General features: G+C 42.4%; 1 protein-coding gene across 2 annotated transcripts in view; it reads right to left on the reverse strand.

Moving 5' to 3' along the window:
• The window catches only part of LOC110501638 (vang-like protein 1), a 56092-nt gene that overhangs the window by 2924 nt on the left and 27245 nt on the right, over positions 1-25923 (reverse strand). Inside the window, exons 4-7 of one of the 2 annotated variants that reach the window (XM_021579338.2) lie at positions 16357-16788; positions 7475-7650; positions 360-493; positions 85-126 (exon numbers count right to left, since the gene is read on the reverse strand). In XM_021579338.2, coding sequence (XP_021435013.2) covers positions 85-126; positions 360-493; positions 7475-7650; positions 16357-16788 — 784 coding nt within the window. The remainder of the gene's footprint in view (positions 1-84; positions 127-359; positions 494-7474; positions 7651-16356; positions 16789-25923) is intronic. The other variant, XM_021579339.2, reaches the window with a different exon arrangement.

The following is a 25923-nucleotide window of genomic DNA, read 5'->3' on the forward strand; positions in this document are numbered from 1 at the left end:
AGAAGCAGTGTAAACATTGGGGGAAGTGAGGTTAGTAGTGTACACTAGTGAAAAGTGAGAGGGCACACAGAGATCTTTACTTACTGTCATTGTCCAAAAGGTAAGCTCTCACTTTAGCTTTAAACGCTGCTTAGGGTGGAGTGGGAGAGTAGATGAAGAGAGAGCGTCACAACGAAGCAACAAATACGGTAGACAGAGAGCTGAGAGAATGGAGAGACAAAGAATGAAAGACAGACAGTGCTGCACATTAAGATGCAGTTACAAAGAGGAAACGAGAGATGATAGGAGGTCAGACGACACAGGGACACAAACCAAATGTAAGCATTGAGGAACCATAGAAAAACCGTAGGTGTACTAACCGTCCACGGTGTAGACCTTGAGGCCGGCCAGGTGCTTGGCGGCACGGTGCTTGGAGGCGGAGAGAAGGGCAGGGTTATGGAGAGGGAAGTCCCTGTAGTAGAACTCCAGCAGAGACAGCGCTGCCCTCTGAATACTGACACACACACACAGAGAGAGACAGAGACAGAGACACAGAGAGACAGAGAGACAGAGAGACAGAGAGACAGAGAGACAGAGAGAGGTCATGATCAGATGAGCTCCTGCATTTTCCAGCATGTTCTTAAAAAAAAATATATGTTTAGAGTTAGATAAACTTAGATTTTTTTGCCAGGAACATATACAGGATGGTACCCTCTACAACATAACCTTCACTCCAATGGCATGTCTGAGGCCAAACCACACAACTGACAACATTGGACACTTCATGGAACACAAAGTTTTCACCATCTCATTTGAGAATATCCAAGGCCTGAGGTCATTGAGGAGACGGACCCTAAAAGAGCAGAAACCTGGACTTCAAAGAAATCAGAAATACAGACATTGTCATCCTACAAGAAACCTGGTATAGAGGAGACGGACCCACTTGTTGCCCTCTAGGTTACAGAGAGCTGGTAGTCCCATCCACCAAACTACCAGGTGTGAAACAGGGAAGGGACTCAGGGGGTATGTTCATTTGGTATAGAGCAGACCTAACTCACTTCATTAAATTAATCAAAACAGGAACATTTTACATTTGTCTAGAAATTCAAAAATTAATTCTCTCAACAGAGAAAAATGTCCTGTGTGCTACCTATACCCCCCCCCCACTAGATCCCCATACTTTAATGAAGACAGCGTCTCCATCCTAGAGGGGGAAATCAATAATTTCCAGGCCCAGGGACATGTACTAGTCTGTGGTGACCTAAATGCCAGAACCGGACAAGAACCTGACACCCTCAGCACACAGGGGGACAAACACCTGCCTGGAGGTGACAGCATTCCCTCCCCCATATGCCCCCCTAGGCAATATCACAACATAAACAAAAACAGGTCACAACTCCTGCAGCTCTGTCGCACGCTGGGTATGTCCATAGACTCTAAACACTTCTGGGAAAATTGGAAACCACTAAACAAACAACAAAGAATTATCTATCCAAAATGGAGATGTATGGGTAAACTAGAGGTCGACCAATTATGATTTTCAACGCCGATACCGATTATTGGACGACCAAAAAAAGCCGATACTGATTAAAAATCGGCCAATTTTTATTTATTTGAAATAAATGACAATTACAACAATACTGAATGAACATTTTTATTTTAACTTAATATAATACATCAATTTACATTTTTTTTTGCCTCAAATAAATAATGAAACATGTTCAATTTGGTTTAAATAATGCAAAAACAAAGTGTTGGAGAAGAAAGTAAAAGTGCAATATGTGCCATGTAAAAAAGCTAACGTTTAAGTTCCTTGCTCAGAACATGAAAGCTGGTGGTTCCTTTTAACATGAGTCTTCAATATTCCTAGGTAAGAAGTTTTAGGTTGTAGTTATTATAGGAATTATAGGACTATTTCTCTCTATACCATTTGTATTTCATATACCTTTGAATATTGGATGTTCTTATAGGCACTTCAGTATTGCCAGTGAAACAGTATAGCTTCCGTCCCTCTCCTCACCCCTACCTGGGCTACCAGGAACACATCGACAACAGCCACCCTCGAAGCCTCGTTACACATCGCTCCACAAAAGCCGCGGCCCTTGCAGAGCAAGGGGAACAACTACTCCAAGTCTCAGTGTGTGACGTTTGAAACGCTACTAGCGTGCACCCCGCTAACTAGCTAGCCATTTCACATCAGTTACACTAGCCTAATCTTGGGAGTTGATAGGCTTGAAGTCATAAACAGCTCAATGCTTGAAGCATTGCGAAGAGCTGCTGGCAAACGCACGAAAGTGCTGTCAATGAATGCTTACGAGCCTGCTGCTGCCTACCACAGCTCAGTCAAACTGCTCTATCAAATATCAAATCATAGACTTAATTATAACATAATAACACACAGAAATACGAGCCTTAGGTCATTAATATGGTCAAATCTGGAAACAATCATTTCGAAAATAAAACGTTTATTCTTTCAGTGAAATACGGAACCGTTACGTATTATATCTAACGGGTGGCATCCATAAATCTAAATATTCCAGTTACATTGCACAACCTTCAATGTTATGTCATAATTACGTACAATTCTGGCGAATTAGTTTGCAACGAGCCAGGCGGCCCCAAACTGTTGCATATACCCTGACTCTGCGTGCAATGAATGCAAGAGAAGTGACACAATTTCCATAGTTTAAGATTGCCTGCTAACATACATATCTTTTAACTAAATATGCAGGTTTAAAAATATATACTTCTGTGTATTGATTTTAAGAAAGGCATTGATTTATAGTTAGGTACATTCGTGCAACGATTATGCTTTTTCCGCAAATGCGCTTTTGTTAAATCATCCCCCGTTTGGCGAAGTTGGCTGTCTTTGTTAGGAAGAAATCGTCTTCACAGTTCGCAACGAGCCAGGCGGCCCAAACTGCTGCACATACATGCAAGAGAAGTGAAACAATTTCCCTAGTTAAAATAAATTCATGTTAGCAGGCAAAATGAACTAAATATGCAGGTTTAAAAATATATACTTGTGTATTGATTTTAAGAAAGACTTTTCACGAATGCGCTTTTTAAATCACCCGTTTGGCGAAGTAGGCTATGATTCAATGATAAATTAACAGGCATCACATCGATTATATGCAACGCAGGACAAGCTAGATAAACTAGGAATATCATCAACCATGTGTAGTTAACTAGTGATTATGTTAAGATAGATGTTTTTTAATAAGATATGTTTAATGCTAGCTAGCACCTTACCTTGGCTCCTTGCTGCACTCGCATAACAGGTAGTCAGCCTGCCACACAGTCTCCTCGTGAAGTGCAATGTAATCGGCCATGATCGGTGTCCAAAAATGCAGATTACAGATTAACAATGGTCATTACGGCCAAACAGTTATATTTTTGTTTCATCAGACCAGAGGACATTTCTCCAAAAAGTACGATCTTTGACCCCATGTGCAGTTTCAAACCGTAGTCTGGCTTTTTTAATGGCGGTTTTGGAGCAGTTGCTTCTTCCTTGCTGAGCAGCCTCTCAGGTTGTGTCGATATAGGACTCGTTTTACTGTGGATATAGATACTTTTGTACCTTTTTCCTCCAGCATCTTCACAAGGTCCTTTGCTGTTTTTCTGGGATTGATTTGCACTTTTCGCACCAAAGTACGTTCACCTCTAGGAGACAGAACGCGTCTCCTTCCTGAGCGCTATGACGGCTGCGTGGTCCCATGGTGTTTATACTTGCGTACTATTGTTTGTACAGAATGTGGTCCATTCAGGCATTTGGAAATTGCTGAAAAGGATGAACCAGACTTGTGGAGTTCTACATTTTTTTTTTATTTGAGGTCTTGGCTGATTTCTTTTGATTTCCCCATGATGTCAAGCAATGAGGCACTGAGTTTGAAGGTAGGCCTTGAAATACATCCACAGGTATACCTCCAATTGACTCAAATTATGTCAATTAGCCTATCAGAAGCTTCTAAAGCCATGACATCATTTTCTGGAATTACCCAAGCTATTTAAAGGCACAGTCAACTTAGTGTATGTAAACTTCTAACCCACTGGAATTGTGATAAGGTGAATTCTAAGTGGAATAATCTGTCTGTAAACAAGTAATTTTTCCAACAATTGTGTCATGCACAAAGTAGATGTCCTAACCAACTTGCCAAAGCTATAGTTTGTTAACAAGAAATTTGTGGAGTGGTTGAAAAACGAGTTTTAATGACTCCAACCTAAGTGTATGTAAACTTCCGACTTCAACTGTATTTCCCTCTGATTACACAGAACCACAAAGAAATCGAAAACAAACCCGAATTTGATAAACTCCCATATCTACTGGGTGAAATACCACAGTGTGACATAACAGCAGCAAGATTTGTGACCTGTTGCCACAAGAAAAGGTCAACCAGTGTAAATACAACCCATATTTATTTACAACACTGTATTTTGCTGTACAATACTGTACATAATGACATTTGTAATGTCTTTATTATTTTTGAACTTCTGTGAGTGTAATGTTTACTGTTCATTTGGAAATTGCTGAAAAGGATGAACCAGACTTGTGGAGTTCTACAATTTTTTTTTTATCTGAGGTCATTTGTATTGTTTATTATCTACTTCACTTGCTTTGGCAATGTTAACATACGTTTCCCATGCCAATAAAGCCCCTTGAAAGAGAGAGAGAGAAGAGAGGCATAAGAGGAGGGTAGAGAGAACAGATGGATTATAAGAAAAGGTCAGAAAAGAAGTAGATAGTCCATTACAGCATGCCTCATATCTACACTACTCCCCCAGACCAGACGACTGCAGACCAGGGCTATGTCATCCAGTGCTCCCTACATTCATTTCACATTTCCACAAACTTCAAAATGTTTCCTTTCAAATGCGATCAAGAATATGCATATCCTTGCTTCACATCATGAGCTACGGGCAGTTAGATTTGGGTATGTGATTTTAGGAGATTTTTTCTTTTTAAAAGGGTCCAATCCTTAAGAGGTTTTAAGACTCCATAATGGTTCCTCTGTTGGTGCCACAAGTAAAAGTTGGTGTCATATAAAGCTTTGCTTCTTGCTCTGTAATATGAGTAGAATCTTAATTTCAGTAACTTTCTTATATTAAATGTATGAACATTGTCAAATATAAATTTGAACAAAAAATATATATATTTGGCAAAATGTTCTATATATTGTTGAACATAATGGTAATCTTTAGTGCATATCAAAATTCCAGAGTGGGATCTCCGCTACGTTTAGAGTTATGATCCAATTTGTCAGCATTACCAACAGAGGGAAAACGGATTCAAAATGGTGGCCCTTTCTTTGTGATTTGCAGGATGTGCAATGATACAATTAAAAGTAGGGCTGTGATTGGTTACATTGGCATATTAGGCAATGTACACTACCGTTCAAAAGTTTGGGGTCACTTCGAAATGTCATTGTTGTTGTCCATTAAAATAACATCAAATTGATCAGAAATGCAGTGTAGACATTGTTAATGTTGTAAATGACTATTGTGGCTGGAAACGGCTGAATTTTAATGGAATATCTACAAAGGTGTACAGAGGTCCATTATCAGCAACCATCACTCCTGTGTTCCAATGGCACGTTGTGTTAGTTAATCCAAGTTTTTCATTTTAAAAGGCTTGATCATTAGAAAACCCATTTGCAATTAAGTTAGCACAGCTGAAAACTGTTGATCTGATTAAAGAAGCAATAAAACTGATCTTCTTTAGACTAGTTGAGTATCTGGAGCATCAGCATTTGTGGGTTCGATTACAGGCTCAAAATGGCCAGAAACAAAGAACAAGCTTCTGAAACTATATTCTTGTTCTGAGAATTGAAGGCTATTCCATGTGAGAAATTGCCAAGAAACTGAAGATCTTGTGCAACACTGTGTACTACTCCCTTCACAGAACAGCGCAAACGGGCTCTAATCAGAATAGAAGACGAGTGGGAGGCCCCGGTGAACAACTGAGCAAGAGGACAAGTACATTAGAGAGTGTCTAGTTTGAGAAACAGACGCCTCACAAGTCCTCAACTGGCAGCTTTATTAAATAGCACCCACAAAACACCAGTCTCAACGTCAACAGTGAGGAGGCGACTCCAGGATGCTGGCCTTGAAGGCAGTTGCAAAGAAAAAACACCTCAGACTGGCCAATAAAAAGAAAAGATTAAGATGGGCAAAATAACACAGACACTGGACAGAGGAACTCTGCCTAGAAGGCCAGCATTCCGGAGTCGACTCTTCACTGTTGATTTTAAAACTAGCAGAAATCCCACTCTAGAATGTTGATATGTCAGTAATAATAAAATATATTTTCAAGATTCATGTTGACATTATTCAAAATTCATTACAACATTTAAAAAAAAATCAAAATACTACTTGTAAAGTACAAGCCGTAAGGCTTCATATGATACCAACCATTGAATTGTGCACCTACAGATGAAACATTATGGAGACTTAAAGGAGGCCTGGGTAAGGCCTAAATGTCACAAATACTCCAACTTCAATCAATTCTCTCAATTACGCTTTAAGATACAAATTGCAAATATGTCAACAATCCATATGGAGTGGGTTTTATTTTGGGTTGCACTGACAAGGCATTTATCATTTGTCCACGGCTGTTAATTCTGCGTATTGATTGAACAAATAATAAAAATGTAATCCTTCTATGGATTACATTTAGTGAAAATCCCCAAAATCATGATGTTGTTTTGTTCTAGTTTGGTGAGGAATCATTCAGCACAGCTCTGGGTAGAAGTTGTCCTAAGGCACCGATCTAGGATAAGTTTGTCTTCCACAAACCCTAACCGTTAAAGGGAAAAACACAAAGCTGACCTTAGATCAGTTACTAGAGAGAGAATTCATCATAATCAATCAAAACGGACCCCTTTTCTCAGGCCCCTGCCCCAATTCCCAGAACAGCCCCCCTGAGTGAAAGGACTGGAGCATTCTGGGTGATTTAGTAACTAAAATACTGCCACTCTTCCCCTTGGACATAAGTCTCCAATTACTCACAGTTCAACAGTGTGTGTGTGTACACACACACACACACACACACACACACACACACACACACACACACACACACACACACACACACACACACACACACACACACACACACACACACGTATGGGTGGGGGGCATTCTGAAGGCATTCTTTAATAGTCTGATTATCTGTAGATGTTTCTGCTAGCTGATTGATCAGCTGACTGGCTTCTGCTAAGTGGCAATAGTGGACACAACAGGGTTACTCAGATCATCAGGGCCACAATAAGTACACCAGCCAGATCCCTGAGGCTCTACTGTTGTACACAGACAGAGTTCATATTGCTGGAAGATCAATGACTTTGCTCCAGTCAGCTGCATCATTTTAGCAAGAGATTGTAGCAGCATGGATTTGCTTGATATGTTAAGATGCTTATGAAATGATTGAATTTCTCTACATCATATTTCAGTTGGTTTTGAGTGTGTGTATGTGTGGATGCGAGTGTGTTTGTATTACCTGAGCTGTCCCAGGTTGTAGTAGCGTGTCTCTCCGTCAGTGGAGCGTATAACACACAGGCTGTAGCAGGGCTGGAGCTGTCTGAGCTCCAGCAGAACAATGGCCAGGTAGTGGACAAACAGCAGAGAGTCCACCAGAGACACAGCGAACTGGACGATACCCTGGTAGTCCTCATCCTGGAAACACAGAGTTAACACACACACACACACACACACACACACGTTTGCAAGTTGCATGAAAAAGCTCATCCAGAGGTGGCCGGGGACTTTAATGCAGGGAAACTTAAATCCTTTTGACCTCATTTCTACCAGCATGTTACATGTGCAACCAGAGGTAAAAAAAGAAATATATATATATTTTTTAAACTCTAGACCACCTTAACTCCACACACAGAGATGCATACAAAGCTCTCCCTCACCCTCCATTTGACAAATCTGACCATAATTCTATCCTCCTGATTCCTGCTTACAAGCAAAAACTAAAGCAGGAAGTACCAGTGACTAGATCAACACGTAAGTGGTCAGATGACGCAGATGCTAAGGTACAGGACTGTTTTGCTAGCATAGACTGGAATATGTTCCGGGATTCCTCAGATGGCATTGAGGAGTACACCACATTGGTCACTGGCTTCATCAATAAGTGCATTGATTACATCGTCCCCACGGTGACCGTACATACATACCCCAACCAGAAGCCATGGATTACAGGCAAAATCCGCACTGAGCTAAAGGGTAGAGCTGCCGCTCTCAAGGAGCGGGACTCTAACCCGGAAGCTTATAAGAAATCCCGCTATGCCCTCAGACGAACCATCAAACAGACAAAGCATCAATACAGGACTAAGATTGAATCGTACTACTCCAGCTCTGACGCTCATCGGACGTGGCAAGGCTTGCAAATTATTACAGACAACAAAGGGAAGCACAGCTGTGAGCTGCCCAGTGACACGAGCCTACCAGACGAGCTAAATGACTTCTATGCTCGCTTGAAGGCAAGCAACACTGAAGCATGCATTTAAGCACCAGCTGTTCCGGACAACTGTGTGATTTTATTTTATTTATTTAACTAGGCGTGTGATCACGCTCTCCATAGACGATATGAGTAAGACCTTTAAACAGGTCTAAGTTCACAAGGCCGCAGGGCCAGACAGATTACCAGGAAGTGTACTCTGAGCATGCGTTAACCAACTGGCATTGAGAGCATCCTGTCGGGCTGTATCACCGCCTGGTACGGCAACTGCACCGCAAACAACCGCAGGGCTCTCCAGAGGGTGGTGCGGGGGCAAACCACCTGCCCTCCAGGACACCTACAGTACCCAATGTCACAGGAAGGCTAAAAAGTTCACCCAAGTTCCATCAATCACTCCTGGGCTGCAGTCACCTATCCGGACCCGTTTTGCTGCCTACGCGGAGCCCCACCGGGCCTTCACAGTTGGACTGCCGACGTTGTCTACCCGAGGGAATTGTCCGGCTGGCTCCTCCGGCGCAACGTTGACTGGGCGCCCATCTGCGGCCTGCTATCCGTTGGCTATCTTATCGGCTGCTATCTGAATAGACAATCGGACAATTTTTATTTTATTTTATTTTTATTTATTTATTTATTTTTCTTCTTGGGCCTCTATAACTATATCTATTGTTTTTATTTTTGTTGTTGTTGTGTGATTTGGATTAATCCCCTCTACCACACGGAAACCCACTAATCTACTGACGGAACGCAAGAGTTGGCTAATAACAGACCTCCATTCTATGCTAGCTTGCTCCTATGCTAGCTTGCTACCGATTTAGCTGTCTAAATCGCCGTGACCCCCAACCAACCTCTCCACTCACTGGACCCTTTTGATCACTCGAATGAGCATGCCTCTCCTTAATGTCAATATGCCTTGTCCATTGCTGTTCTGGTTAGTGTTTATTGGCTTATTTCACTGTAGAGCCTCTAGTCCTGCTCATTATACCTTATCCAACCTATTAGTTCCACCACCCACACATGCAATGACATCTCCTGGTTTCAATGATGTTTCTAGAGACAATATCTCTCTCTTCATCACTCAATACCTAGGTTTACCTCCACTGTATTCACATCCTACCTTACCTTTGTCTGTACATTATACCTTGATGCTATTTTATCGCCCCCAGAAACCTCCTTTTACTCTCTGTTCCAGACGTTCTAAACGACCAATTGTTATTGCTTTTAGCCGCACCCTTATTCTACTCCTACTCTGTTCCTCTGGCGATGTAGAGGTGAATCCAGGCCCTGCAGTGCCTAGCTCCACTCCTATTCCCCAGGCGCTCTCTTTTGACGACTTCTGTAACCGTAATAGCCTTGGTTTCATGCATGTTAACATTAGAAGCCTCCTCCCTAAGTTTGTTCTATTCACTGCTTTAGCACACTCTGCCAACCCGGATGTTCTAGCCGTGTCTGAATCCTGGCTTAGGAAGACCACCAAAAATTCAGACATTTTAATTCCAAACTACAACATTTTCAGACAAGATAGAACTGCCAAAGGTGGCGGTGTTGCAATCTACTGCAAAGATAGCCTGCAGAGTTCTGTCCTACTATCCAGGTCTGTACCCAAACAATTTGAACTTCTACTTTTAAAAAGTCTCTCACCGTTGCCGCCTGCTATAGACCACCCTCTGCCCCCAGCTGTGCTCTGGACACCATATGTGAACTGATTGCCCCCCATCTATCTTCAGAGCTTTTGCTGCTAGGCGACCTAAACTGGAACATGCTTAACACCCCAGCCATCCTACAATCTAAACTTGATGCCCTCAACCTCACACAAATTATCAATGAACCTACCAGGTACCTCCCCAAAGCCTTAAACACGGGCACCCTCATAGATATCATCCTAACCAACTTGCCCTCTAAATACACCTCTGCTGTTTTCAACCAAGATCTCAGCGATCACTGCCTCATTGCCTGCATCCGTAATGGGTCAGCGGTCAAACAACCTCCACTCATCACTGTAAAACGCTCCCTGAAACACTTCAGCGAGCAGGCCTTTCTAATCGACCTGGCCGGGGTATCCTGGAAGGATATTGATCTCATCCCGTCAGTAGAGGATGCCTGGATATTTTTTTAAAATGCCTTCCTAACCATCTTAACCTGTTAGAGCTCTAGGGGCGCTATTTCATTTTTGGATAAAAAACGTTCCCGTTTTAAGCGCGATATTTTGTCACGAAAAGATGCTCGACTATGCATATATATAAAGAAAACACTCTGAAGTTTCAGAATCTGCAAAGATTTTGTCTGTAAGTGCCCCAGAACTCATTCTACAGGCGAAACCAAGATGATGCATCACCCAGGAATTAGCAGAATTTCTGAAGCTCTGTTTTCCATTCTCTCCTTATATGGCTGTGATTGCGCAACGAATGAGCCTACACTTTCTGTCGTTCGCCCAAGGTCTTAGCAGCATTGTGACGTATTTGTAGGCATATCATTGGAAGATTGACCATAAGAGACTACATTTTCCAAGTGTCCGCCTGGTGTCCTGCGTCGAATTCGGTGCGCAATTGCCAGCTGCTTCTACTTTACCATTTGATTCAGGGGAGAAAGCATGTGTCCAAGAACGATGTATCAATGAAGAGATATGTGAAAAACACCTTGATGATTGATTCTAAACAACGTTTGCCATGTTTTCAGTCGATATTATGGAGTTAATTTGGAAAAAAGTTTGCGTTTTGAGGACTGAATTTATGGATTTTTTTTGGTAGCCAAATGTGATGTATAAAACGGAGCTATTTCTAATACACAAGGAATCTTTTTGGAAAAACTGAGCATCTGCTATCTAACTGAGAGTATCCTCATTGAAAACATCAGAAGTTCTTCAAAGGTAAATGATTTTATTTGAAGGCTTTTATGTTTTTGTTAATGTTGCGTGCTGGATGCTAACGCTAATGCTAAATGCTAACGCGAAATGCTAACGCTAGCTAGCTACTTTTACACAAATGATTGTTTTCCTATGGTTGAGAAGCATATTTTGAAAATCTGAGATGACAGTGTTGTTTACAAAAGGCTAAGCTTGAGAGATGGCATATTTATTTCATTTCATTTGCGATTTTCATAAATAGTTAACGTTGTGTTATGCTAATGAGCTTGCTGATAGATTTACACAATCCTGGATAAAGGGGTTTTTTCATAGCTAAACGTGACGCAGAAAACGGAGCGATTTGTCCTAAACAAATAATCTTTCAGGAAAAACTGAACATTTGCTATCTGAGAGTCTCCTCATTGAAAACATCTGAAGTTCTTCAAAGGTAAATGATTTTTTTGAATGCTTTTCTGTTTTTTTGTGTAAATGTTGCCAGCTGAATGCTAATGCTAAATGCTACGTTAGCCATCAATACTGTTACACAAATGCTTGTTTTGCAATGGTTGAGAAGCATATTTTGAAAATCTGAGATGACAGTGTTGTTAACAAAAGGCTAAGCTTGAGAGCTAGCATATTTATTTCATTTCATTTGCGATTTTCATGAATAGTTAACGTTGCGTTATGGTAATGAGCTTGAGTCTGTATTCACGATCCCGGATCCGGGATGGGGAGATCAGAAAGGTTAAATAAACATGCCCCATTCAAGAAATTTAGAACCAGGAACAGATATAGCCCTTGGTTCTCCCCAGACCTGACTGCCCTTAACCAACACAAAAACATCCTATGGCGTTCTGCATTAGCATCGAACAGCCCCCGTGATATGCAGCTGTTCAGGGAAGCTAGAAACCATTATACACAGGCAGTTAGAAAAGCCAAGGCTAGCTTTTTCAAGCAGAAATTTGCTTCCTGCAACACTAACTCAAAAAAGTTCTGGGACACTGTAAAGTCCATGGAGAATAAGAACACCTCCTCCCAGCTGCCCACTGCACTGAAGATAGGAAACACTGTCACCACTGATAAATCCACCATAATTGAGAATTTCAATAAGCATTTTTCTACGGCTGGCCATGCTTTCCACCTGGCTACTCCTACCCCGGTCAACAGTACTGCACCCCCCACAACAACTCGCCCAAGCCTTCCCCATTTCTCCTTCTCCCAAATCTGCTCAGCTGATGTTCTGAATGAGCTGCAAAATCTGGACCCCTACAAATCAGCCGGGCTAGACAATCTGGACCCTTTCTTTCTAAAATGATCTGCCAAAATTGTTGCCACCCCTATTACTAGCCTGTTCAACCTCTCTTTCATGTCGTCTGAGATTCCCAAAGATTGGAAAGCAGCTGCGGTCATCCCCCTCTTCAAAGGGGGTGACACTCTTGACCCAAACTGCTACAGACCTATATCTATCCTACCATGCCTTTCTAAGGTCTTCGAAAGCCAAGTCAACAAACAGATTACCGACCATTTCGAATCTCACCATACCTTCTCTGCTATGCAATCTGGTTTCAGAGCTGGTCATTGGTGCACCTCAGCCACGCTCAAGGTCCTAAATTATATCTTAACCGCCATCGATAAGAAACATTACTGTGCAGCCGTATTCATTGATCTGGCCAAGGCTTTCGACTCTGTCAATCACCACATCCTCATCGGCAGACTCGACAGCCTTGGTTTCTCAAATGATTGCCTCGCCTGGTTCACCAACTACTTCTCTGATAGAGTTCAGTGTGTCAAATCGGAGGGTCTGCTGTCGGGTCTCTGGCAGTCTCTATGGGGGTGCCACAGGGTTCAATTCTTGGACCGACTCTCTTCTCTGTATACATCAATGAGGTCGCTCTTGCTGCTGGTGAGTCTCTGATCCACCTCTACGCAGACGACACCATTCTGTATACTTCTGGCCCTTCTTTGGACACTGCGTTAACAACCCTCCAGGCAAGCTTCAATGCCATACAACTCTCCTTCCGTGGCCTCCAATTGCTCTTAAATACAAGTAAAACTAAATGCATGCTCTTCAACCGATCGCTACCTGTACCTACCCGCCTGTCCAACATTACTACTCTGGACGGCTCTGACTTAGAATACGTGGACAACTACAAATACTTAGGTGTCTGGTTAGACTGTAAACTCTCCTTCCAGACCCATATCAAACATCTCCAATCCAAAGTTAAATCTAGAATTGGCTTCCTATTTCGCAACAAAGCATCCTTCACTCATGCTGCCAAACATACCCTTGTAAAACTGACAATCCTACCAATCCTCGACTTTGGCGATGTCATTTACAAAATAGCCTCCAATACCCTACTCAACAAATTGGATGCAGTCTATCACAGTGCAATCCGTTTTGTCACCAAAGCCCCATATACTACCCACCATTGCGACCTGTACGCTCTCGTTGGCTGGCCCTCGCTTCATACTCGTCGCCAAACCCACTGGCTCCATGTCATCTACAAGACCCTGCTAGGTAAAGTCCCCCCTTATCTCAGCTCGCTGGTCACCATTGCATCTCCCACCTGTAGCACACGCTCCAGCAGGTATATCTCTCTAGTCACCCCCAAAACCAATTCTTTCTTTGGCCGCCTCTCCTTCCAGTTCTCTGCTGCCAATGACTGGAACGAACTACAAAAATCTCTGAAACTGGAAACACTTATCTCCCTCACTAGCTTTAAGCACCAACTGTCAGAGCAGCTCACAGATTACTGCACTTGTACATAGCCCACCTATAATTTAGCCCAAACAACTACCTATTTCCCTACTGTATTTTATTTATTTATTTATTTTGCTCCTTTGCACCCCATTATTTTTATTTCTACTTTGCACATTCTCCCATTGCAAATCTACCATTCCAGTGTTTTACTTGCTATATTGTATTTACTTTGCCACCATGGCCTTTTTGCCTTTACCTCCCTTATCTCACCTCATTTGCTCACATCGTATATAGACTTGTTTATACTGTATTATTGACTGTATGTTTGTTTTACTCCATGTGTAACTCGGTGTCGTTGTATGTGTCGAACTGCTTTGCTTTATCTTGGCCAGGTCGCAATTGTAAATGAGAACTTGTTCTCAACTTGCCTACCTGGTTAAATAAAGGTGAAATAAAATAAAATAAAATATACAGTGCCTTGCAAAAGTATTCGGCCCCCTTGAACTTTGCGACCTTTTGCCACATTTCAGGCTTCAAACATAAAGATATAAAACTGTATTTTTTTTGTGAAGAATCAACAACAAGTGGGACACAATCATGAAGTGGAACGACATTTATTGGATATTTCAAACTTTTTTAACAAATCAAAAACTGAAAAATTGGGCGTGCAAAATTATTCAGCCCCTTTACTTTCAGTGCAGCAAACTCTCTCCAGAAGTTCAGTGAGGATCTCTGAATGATCCAATGTTGACCTAAATGACTAATGATGATAAATACAATCCACCTGTGTGTAATCAAGTCTCCGTATAAATGCACCTGCACTGTGATAGTCTCAGAGGTCCGTTAAAAGCGCAGAGAGCATCATGAAGAACAAGGAACACACCAGGCAGGTCCGAGATACTGTTGTGAAGAAGTTTAAAGCCGGATTTGGATACAAAAAGATTTCCCAAGCTTTAAACATCCCAAGGAGCACTGTGCAAGCGATAATATTGAAATGGAAAGAGTATCAGACCACTGCAAATCTACCAAGACCTGGCCGTCCCTCTAAACTTTCAGCTCATACAAGGAGCACTCCACACTGCCCTTTCCCACCTGGACAAAAGGAACACCTACGTAAGAATGCTGTTCATTGACTACAGCTCAGCGTTCAACACCATAGTGCCCTCAAATCATCATTAAGCTAAGGACCCTGGGACTAAACACATCCCTCTGCAACTGGATCCTGGACTTCCTGAAGGGCCGCCCCCAAGTGGTAAGGGTAGATAACAACATCTTCCACGCTGATTCTCAACACAGGGGCCCCTCAGGTGTGCATGCACAGTCCCCTCCTGTACTCCCTGTTCACCCAGGACTGCATGGCCAGGCACGATTCCAACACCATCATTACGTTTGTAGACGACAACAGTGGTAGGCCTGATCACCGACAACGATGAGACAGCCTATACGGAGGTCGTCAGAGACCTGGAAGTGTGGTGCCAGGACAAGAACCTGTCCCTCAACGTGATCAAGACAAAGGAGATGATTGTGGACTAATGAACTATCATGGTCCAAACATACCAAGACAGTCGTGAAGAGGGCACAACAACGCATATTCCCCCGCGGGAGAAAAGATTTGGCATGGGTCCTCAGATCCTCAAAAGGTTCTACTGCTGCACTGGTTGCATCACCGCTTGGTATGGCAACTGCTTGGCCTCTGACCGCAAGGCACTACAGAGGGTAGTGCGAACGGCCCAGTACATCACTGGTGCTAAGCTTCCTGCCATCCAGGACCTCTATACCAGGCGGTGTCAGAGGAAGGCCCTACAAATTGCCAAAGACTCCAGCCATCCTAGTCATAGACCGTTCTCTCTGCTACCGCACGGCAAGCAGTACCGGAGCACCAAGTCTAGGTCCAAAATGTTAATTAACAGCTTCTACCCCCATGCCATAAGACTCCTGAACAGCTAATCAAATGGCTACCTGGACTATTTGCATTGACACCCCCCCACCCATTTTTACGCTGCTGCTACTCTCTGTTTATTGTCTATGCACAGTCACTTTACCTTTACCTACATGTACATATTACTTCAATTACCTCAACTACCTGGTGCCCCCACACATCGACTCTGTACCGACATCCCCTGTATATAGCTTCGCTACCATTATTTGATTGTTGCTCTTTAACTATTTGTTATTTTTCTTCTTCTTATTGTTTTTATTTTATTTTTTACTTCAGTTTATTTTAGTAAATACATTAACCTTATTCTTCTTTAAACTGCATTGTTGGTTAAGGGCTTGTAAGTAAGCATTTCACTGTACGTCTACACCTGTTGTATTTGGTGCATGTGACAAATACAATTTGATTTACACACACTCACGTTTATGAAACATACACACCTGTGAGTCGAGAATGCGGACCCCATAGAACAGCCAGTAGGAGATTGTGAGCAGCAGTGTGAGCATGGCCAGGAGGGCTCGGTACACACACACCCTGGGCAGGCTGGCACGGGCCTGGCGCAGGAAGATCGCCCACACAGCTAGCAGAAGGATGAGAAGTTTACAGGACACAGAGAGGAAGAGGCCCTCGCAGGCTGAGCCACAGGCCTGCAGCCTGGCCGGCCACAGCACCGCCGGGAGGACCAGGAAGGCCAGAGGGGTGGCCAGGACCAGTAGCCCCACACAGAGGCCCAGAGCTAGGGGAGCGTAACGCCGACAGCCTTGCCCCAGGCCGTCCTCTGACCTCTTCCCCAGACCAACCACCTCCTCCTGGGATAGACTAAGCTCTGAGGTGCCAGTCACCGCCGTGGTGGTTTCCCCCCAGTTATCATCCTAAAAGAGAGAGGGGAGGGAGATAGAGGGAGAGGACAGAGAGAAGGAGAGAGAAGATATTAAAACGTAGCATATGGTTGATAGCACAGACACATCCAGAGAAGAGAGGTGGAGGAAGAGTGAGAGAGGAAGAGAGCGAAAACAGAAGATGGAAAAGGAAAGGAATAGTCTCTGTGGAGGGATGTTACTTTGGTTTGTCTCTCACAAATACACACTAGTAGATAGATACACATAAATGGTGGTTTTATTCCATTTTCTGTCTCTGCTACAAACAAAGACAGACAAACTAGAGATACACTGACTAAATCCCTTGAGGTTTACCGCAAACATCCCATCAGTCATTCTATTTAAAGAAGCCTTCGGTTTTCCTGGGGTTCTGTGTTATTGTGACAGGCTTTCAGCTCCCCACTGATCCACATAGAGGAAGACAGTACACATTCAGGCTGCTCATCATGACCAGGTAGGGATGACACACACACACACACACACACACGCACGCATCTGAATCACAATAAGGCTGATGTTATGCAGGTCTAGCATTGCAAATTAAGAGTCAAATCTCCTCTTCCTGCTCAGGATGGAGATTAAACATAAATGTGCCATAAGAGGAAGGAGCACAGCGAGAGACTGATTAAAGACCTGTCTGCCGAAGAGAGCATCTCTCTTACTGCCAGTTATTCAGCTATTTATTATCTTGGTCTCTCTATCTCCCCGGTAAGCAGCTGGGAACAGTGTGTGTGTGTGTGTGTGTGTATTCCATTCCATGAGAAGTAGATTGGAATACTGTAGCCACCTTCTTCTGTCAGATCACATACACTTACCCACATGACACCCCTAAACCTTTATCCCTTTGCCAGATGGACACGCCACCTGATGTGCCATTAGAAAATGACACTGAAAGAGACCGGGAAAGGAAGAGGTAAGGAAGAGGAAATACTCAGTGGGATTGCTGAGTAACGGCCGCTTAATAACCCTCTGTGGTTCACTGTTTTTGCCTATACACCATCATCTCCTTCCTTTAAATTCAACTTTGCCAAACAGGAGATGAACCCACCTGTCCCTGACTTTTCCTAAATGTGTGGATTTTAAACTTGATCCGTACTTTCAGACAAATATAACAAAAAAGACAAACACTTTCAGCATTTTATCCTCAAAGCACCATGATGGTCATTTGACCGAATGCATATTTAACAGGAGAATAGATGGGCCTTGAGGAGCACCAATAGCCACCAGTCTAATAAATCCATTCAACTAGAAAAGTCCGGTCTCGTTGGACCCCTTTTTGGTTGTGTTTATGGTAACATTAGTATACCAAAATGTCAGTATTTGAAAGAACATAAGACATTTTCATTTTGTTCATGTTACTGTGCAGGCTTTACGTAAAAAACATAAAAAGCACCAAAAACTGAATTTAAAGTGGAAAATCTATTTTATTGGTGGAGTGCCTTTGTTACAACTATGAAACAAAAGAATGTGCATTGTAACACAGTAAAATATATTTTTTTATAAACGACAAAACAAATAAATACCCAAACTGCCAGACACCCGGTCAATGAAGAAAATATCAGTAGTCTAAACATCAGTGTAGGCGCCAAGCAGTGCTTGTGAATAGTGAAAATCAGCACAAAAGCAATAATTGCATTATAATGAATATAAGGGTTGATATGACATCTGTTAAAAGTATATTATTGTCAGTTATTGGACACATTATCTGTGGCCTCGCTCATATTTACAGTATGGTGTGAGTCTTCAAGCAACAGTTGGATCTCATGTAGCTGTTATCCCTTGTCCTAACAGTCACCAAAAGTCTTTGTCACTTTCACTTGATTGCAACAATTCGCTTGCCGCTTGAAACCGGTGTCGTGGGTTCTGTTGCGAGCGCATCTGCCCACCTTACAGTTTTTCCTCCATGGGAGCTCTGCGCAATTTGGCTTGCGCAATGGCTCACGTGGAATCTTTTCTGCTGCCTTGGCCCTCACTCACGTAGTCCGTGTGCCAGACTCATGATGAAAGGCCACAGAGGGTCCTCATGAATGGTGTCCTCTCTGATGAACTGACCCTGAACACAAGGGTGTGTCCTTTCACCATTGTGGTTCTCCATCTACACTAATGAGATGAAGATCCAAGGAAACAATGTGAGCCTTTTCAAGTACACGGACGACATAGCTCTGTTGGGACTCTGATGCTAATGTCATTTTAAACAGACCAACAACCTCCAAGAAGGATGCCGGTTAAGTGCCCTCCACATCAATGTGAGAAAGAAACTAAGGAGCTGATCATCAATGGCAACAACTTGCCAATGTCCCAGCTACTATCTCTGAACGACCAATCAGTGGAGGTGGTTGAGCATTTCAAATACCTAGGGACACAAATTTATAACATGCTCAGTTTCACAGAGAATGCAGACTATTTTTTTTTAAAGCAAGTCAGCACCTGTTTTTAATCAGTAAATTGAAGAGGTTTGTGGTCAGTAAGGATGTTCTGGAGAGGGTGTACAGAAGCTTGGTGGAGAGCATCCTCACGTTCAATATGACAGTTTGGTATGGTAGTCTGAGCGTGGGGAGCAAAACTGACCAAAATAGTAAACACATCCAGCAAAGTAATTGGTCGACCACAGGCACAGTTGACCAGTCTGTTCCACAAGGCAACCATAAAGAAGACACTGGCTGTCGTAGGCGACCCCTCCCACCCTCTACACCCTCAGTTGGAGAGGCTTCCCTCTGGCCGGCGCTTCAGAATGCCCATGGCCAAGAACAACGTGTTCAAACATTCATTTGTTCCTTGTGCTGTTGGACTACTAAATGCAATGTAAATTGTATCAGTATATCATAGATTTATCTATCCAGTGCAGTTGGGACAGCGGTCATTTGTGAGTAAATGTAGCAATGTCCTCTATGTTTTTAGTGTATGCAATATGATGGACTAGTATGTGATCCTTTCAATGGAAGGTGACAAAGAAAAATGTCTGTTCTGGATGGACGATGAAGTTTTATTCTATTCAGCTCCTTCCTGCTCATGGATGTTGTTCATGCACTGATTGAACAACACGTGTGCGTTTATAGCAGCCAAGTCAAGCATGTTGTAGCGGCGAGTTCATCCTTTCACCAAGTACACCCATGCCATCTGATCCAAAACATTATCCGACACTCGCTCACTTGCTGCCTGATATGGATCCATTCCCAGATATGGAAAGCCAATCAGCATGAATCAGAATAATAATCCTCATAGATGTCACAATCCACTCTTCCCCGCCATCTGAGTCGTTTTCATCTTGTAGAAACCCTAACACAGCATGCACATCCATTCGTCTTGGTCTTGCCATTGTAAATTACACACACTCTCACTGTGTAGCCTACTCCAAGTAGGCCTAGAATAGACTAATCAGACTGCTTGGATTTGGTGGACTGATATAGGGTACACAGTTTTGAGATTATACACTGATTATACACTGGTGTTAAAATGGCACCGGACAAGACAGACAGACATTTTATATGTCCCCAACCGATTTGTTTTTTGTTTGTTTATTTGCAACTTATATTTGTTACTAATTATTTGTACATAATTTTGCCGCTACCGTCTCTTATGACTGAAAATAACTTCTGGACATCAGGACTGCAATTACTCACCGCAGACTGGCGGATTCCTTTAACGAGTCTGACGAGCACGATGCGAGTGATATACTGCTTTCTCTGGAATAGGCCCAGATCCCCGTGATCTGCGTGAAGAGAAGGCGGATAAAAATGGGCCGGAGGGCAGGCCGCCTTCTGAGAATTCGTAGGCGATCGAATAAACCCCCATTTCCTTCCATTCTGCTAGCAAACGTGCAATCTTTGGACAATGAAATAGATGACCTACGTGGAGGATTAAACTACCAACGGGACATTCAAAACTGTAATATCTTATGCTTCACGGAGTTGTGGCTGAACGACGACACTATCAACATATAGCTTGGCTGGTTATTCATTGCACTGGCAAGATAGAACAGCGGCGTCTGTTAAGACAAGGAGCGGCAGACTATGTATTTTTGTAAATAACAGCTGGTGCACGATATCTAAGGATGTCTCGAGCTATTGCTCGCCTGAGGTAGAGTATCTCATGATAAACTGTAGACCACACTACCTACCTTGAGATTTTTCATCTGTATTTTTCGTAGCTGTTTACATACTACCACAGTCAGAATGAGAATTGAATGAGCTGTATTCTGCCATAAGCAAACAAGAAAATGCTCACCCAGAGGCGGCGCTCCTAGTAGCTAGGGACCTTAATGCAGGGAAACTTAAATCCATTTGACCAAATTTCTATCAACTTGTTAAATGTGCAACCAGAGGAAAAAAATTAAATAAAAATAAACTCTAGACCAGCTTTACTCCACACACAGAGACGCATACAAAGCTCTCCCTCGCCCTCCATTTGGCAAATCTGACCATAATTATATCCTCCTGATTCCTGCTTACATTCAAAAAATTAAAGCAGGAAGCACCAGTGACTAGATCAATAAAAAAGTGGTCAGATGAAGCAGATGCTAAGCTACAGGACTGTTTTGCTATACACAGACTGGAATATGTTCCGGGATTCCTCCGATTGCATTGAGGAGTACACCACATCAGTCATTGGCTTCATCAATAAGTGCATCGATGACGTAGTCCCCACAGTGACCGCACATACATACCCCAACCAGTAGCCATGGATTACAGGCAACATCCGCACTGAGCTAATGGTTAGAGCTGCTGCTTTCAAGGAGTGGGACTCTAACCCGGAAGTTTATAAGAAATCTCGCTATGCCCTCCGACGAACCATTAAACAGGCAAAGCGTCAATACAGGACTACGGTCGATTCGTACTACACCGGCTCTGACACTCGTTGAATGTGGCAAGGCTTGCAAACCATTATAGACTACAAAGGGAAGCACAGCCGAGAGCTGTCCAGTGACACGAGCCTACCAGACGAGCTAAATTACTTTATGCTCACTTGGAGGCTAATAACACTGAAACATGCATGAGAGCACCAGCTGTTCTGGAAGACTGTGTGATCACTCTCTCAGCAGCTGATGTGAGTAAGACCATCAAACAGGTCAACATTCACAAGGCCACAGGGCCAGACGGATTACCAGGACGTGTACTGCAAGCATACGCTGACCAACTGGCAAATGTCTTCACTGACATTTTCAACATCTCCCTGTTCGAGTCTGTAATACCAACATGTTTTAAGCAGACCACCGTAGTGCCTGTGCACAAGAACACGAAGGTAACCTGCCTAAATGACGACCGACCCATAGCACTCACGCCTGTAGCCATGAAGTGCTTTGAAAGGCTGGTCAAGGCTCACATCATCAACATTATCCCAGAAACCCTAGACCCACTCCAATTTGAATACTGCCCCAATAGATCCACAGATGATATAATCTATATTGCACTCCACACTGCCCTTTCCCACCTGGACAAAAGGAACACCTATGTGAGAATGCTATTCATTGACTACAGCTCAGGATTCAACACCATAATGCCCTCAAAGCTCATCAATAAGCTAAGGACCCTGGGACTAAACACCTCCCTCTGCAACTGGATCCTGGACTTCCTGACCGGCCGCCCCCCAGGGATGTAAGGGTAGGTACAGTTGAAGTCGGAAGTTTATAGAAAAGTTTGTCAGCTCGCTTCTCTCTTTTTACATTTGAGGTTCTGGGTGTTTGTGACCATTAACAACTCTCTCTTCTCTTGTGTGTGTTTGTACAGTTGAAGTCGGAAGTTTACATACACTTAGGTTGGAGTAATTTCAAACTCGTTTTTCAACCACTCCACAAATATCTTGTTAACAAACTATAGTTTGTTAACAAGTCGGGTAGGACATCTTTGTGCATGACAAGTCATTTTTCCAACAACTGTTTACAGACAGATTATTTCACTTACATTTCACTGTATCACAATTCCAGCGGGTCAGAAGTTTACATACACTAAGTTGACTGTGCCTTTAAACAGCTTGGAATATTCCAGAAAATGATGTCAAGGCTTCAGAAGCTTCTGATAGGTTAACTGACATCATTTGAGTCAATTGGAGGTGTACCTATGTATGTATTTCAAGGCCAACCTTCAAACTCAGTACCTCTGATTGACATCATCGGGAAATCAAAAGAAATCATCCAAGACCTCAGAAATTTTAGACCTCCATTAATCCTTGGGAGCAATTTCCAAATGCCTGAAGGTACCACGTTCATCTGTACAAACAATAGTACGCAAGTATAAACACCATGGGACCACGCAGCCGTCATACCGCTCAGGAAGGAGATGCGTTCTGTCTCCTAGAGATGAACGTACTTTGGTGCAAAAAGTGCAAATCAATCCCAGAACAACAGCAAAGGACCTTGTATAGATGCTGGAGGAAACCGGTACAAAAGTATCTATATCCACAGTAAAACGAGTCCTATGTCAACAAAACCTGACAGGCCACTCAGCAAGGAAGAAGCCACTGCTCCAAAACCACCATAAAAACCCAGACTACAGTTTGCAGCTGCACATGGGGACAAATATGGTACTTTTAGGAGAAATGTCCTCTGGTCTGATGAAACAAAAATAGAGCTGTTTGGCCATAATGACCATCGTTATGTTTGGAGGAAAAAGGGGGAGACTTGCAAGCTGAAGAACACCATCCCAACTGTGAAGAAAGGGGGTGGCAGCATCATGTTGTGGGGGTGCTTTGCTGCAGGAGGGATAGGTGCACTTCACAAAATAGATGGCATCATTAGGCAGGAAAAGTATGTGGATATATTGAAGCAACATCTCAAGACATCAGTCAGGAAGTCAAGGCCTATTCTATGCAAGGGATATTATTGCATGTTTTGATAAATTTAAGCAAAAGGAAATGACGAAGAACACGGGGAGAGAACTCAGAAACACTGATTTTGGAAAGAATGATCACTTCCCCACCGAGATCAATGAACGGAGAAAAAAACTCTCTCATCATGAAGGAAAAGAGTTGCCTGAATCAACGAGTCTCCATGGTGATGGATAAACTTTATATCAACGGGCAATTGTTTCAGGACTCTGGAGTAACTCCCTGGTTATTTTAATTTAATGTTTAAAACTGAGTTTGTGTGTTGAAGTGTATCATGACAACTTCAACTATAACGAATACATGCTATATTGATCTCTACTTGATAAGGAAAGGGTTGCATATAGCTCAGGTTAATGTATGTAGCCTTCCTAACAAAATGCATGAGGTTTTTAACTTGGTCAACATAAATAATATTCATATTTTGGCTTTGACCGAAATGCATTTAGATGCATCTGTAAATGATGGGCAAATTAACATTCAAGGATATAGTCTACTGAGAAGAGACAGGAATAGGAATGGTGGGGGTGTTGCACTGTATCTTCAGAATCATATACCTTTTAAGAGGAGGGATGACCTTAATGTAGGTCAAATAGAGGCACCATGGGCTCAAGTACATCTGCCTCACCAGGCAGCCATATATTGGTAGGATGTGTATATAGACCTCCTAGCTCTAAGGTGTCCTATCTGGATGACTTAAGCACTGGGTTTGACCAGGCCACAGACAGCAACAAATATGTATTTATCTTGGGTGATTTTAATATAAACTGGAAGGATCACAATAATTTGAATAGAACAAAATTGATGAGATATGCTAATAACTGTGCTTTGAAACAAATGGTTAATGATACTACGAGATCTTCAATTAAGTTGGGTCATCGTTCAGACACATGCATTGATCTGATTTTCTGTAATATACCATTGCAATGCTTAAAAGCCAGATCAATGCCAGTGGGCTGGACAGACCATAATATTGTGACCATAACCATGAACACCAAGGTTCCAAAGAAACCCCCTAGGATTGTGGTCAAAATACATTTTAAAACATTTAATCATGAGTCATTTCTAAATGATTTGGCTGTTGTACCCTGGGAGCTGATTTATCTGGAGGATGATTTAAATCACGCTACAGAATATTTTATTGATTTGCTCATGGAGGTAATGGACCATCATGCCCCTATAAGAAAGAGTACAGTTGGGGCGTGTCCATCTCCATGGATTGATGATGAACTGGGTGAGGCTTTTTCTCAAAGAAATATGGCAAAAGTCTTAGCAGCCAAGTCAAAATGAGAAATTGATGAACAGAATTATAGAACATTACGTAATTATGCAGTTAAATTGAATCGAAAGAAAAAATAGTTATTTTACAACAATGCTTTTATTGATTGTAAAAATGATTCTAAAAAGGTATGGAACACAGTTAAGGGCTTACTTGGTACATCTATCTCATCATGCCCATCTAGTGTGGAGGTTGACAGGAGAATAATAACAAAACCAGTTGATATTGCCAATCGTTTTGCAGATTTTTTAAAACAGAAAATTAAATTACTGAGCAACAATGTAGACATACATTCTCCCAAACAAGCTATTGTCCAATGTATTGATGATCATATTATGAGCAATAAGATCTGCTCTTTTAGTCTACAAAAGGTGTCAGTGGAGGAGGTGTCAAACCTATTGAAGTCATTCCCTGATGGTAAATCTACAGGTTATGGTCTTATGGACAACATTTTTTGCTTCGCTGTGCTGCTCCCCAGATTGCAGTTCCACTGAGATACATATTTAATTGGTCACTGGAAAAGGGGATGTTTGCAAATGTATGGAAGCATGCGAAACTGTGTCCTATTCCGAAAGACAGCAAAGAACCCATTACTCCTGCCAATAGTCGACCAATTAGTCTACTCCCTACACTCAGTAAGATATTGGAGGGTATTGTGAGTAGACAAATGTTGGAGTACATGGAAAATAATGATCTGATCACAGCCAATCAGCATGCTTATCGCAAAAACCATTCCACTACCACTGCATTGGTTGACATGACTGACCAGTGGCTCAATGCTATGGATAATGGCACATTTGTAGGTGTACTATTTTTAGATTTCAGTGCAGCATTTGATTTAGTGGATCATTAAATAATTGACAAAATGAATGCATTATGGTTTTAAGGAGGTAGCATTGAATTGGGTACAGTCATATCTAACTGACAGGAAACATCCACCAATATCAATCGTTCATTTTCTTCCACTAATGTGTTAAACTGTGGAATACCGCAGGGCAGCTGCCTATGGCCACTTCTTTATTTAATATATACCA

Source organism: Oncorhynchus mykiss, chromosome 22 (genome assembly GCF_013265735.2).
Source record: "Oncorhynchus mykiss isolate Arlee chromosome 22, USDA_OmykA_1.1, whole genome shotgun sequence".
Classification (NCBI taxonomy): Eukaryota; Metazoa; Chordata; class Actinopteri; order Salmoniformes; family Salmonidae; genus Oncorhynchus; species Oncorhynchus mykiss.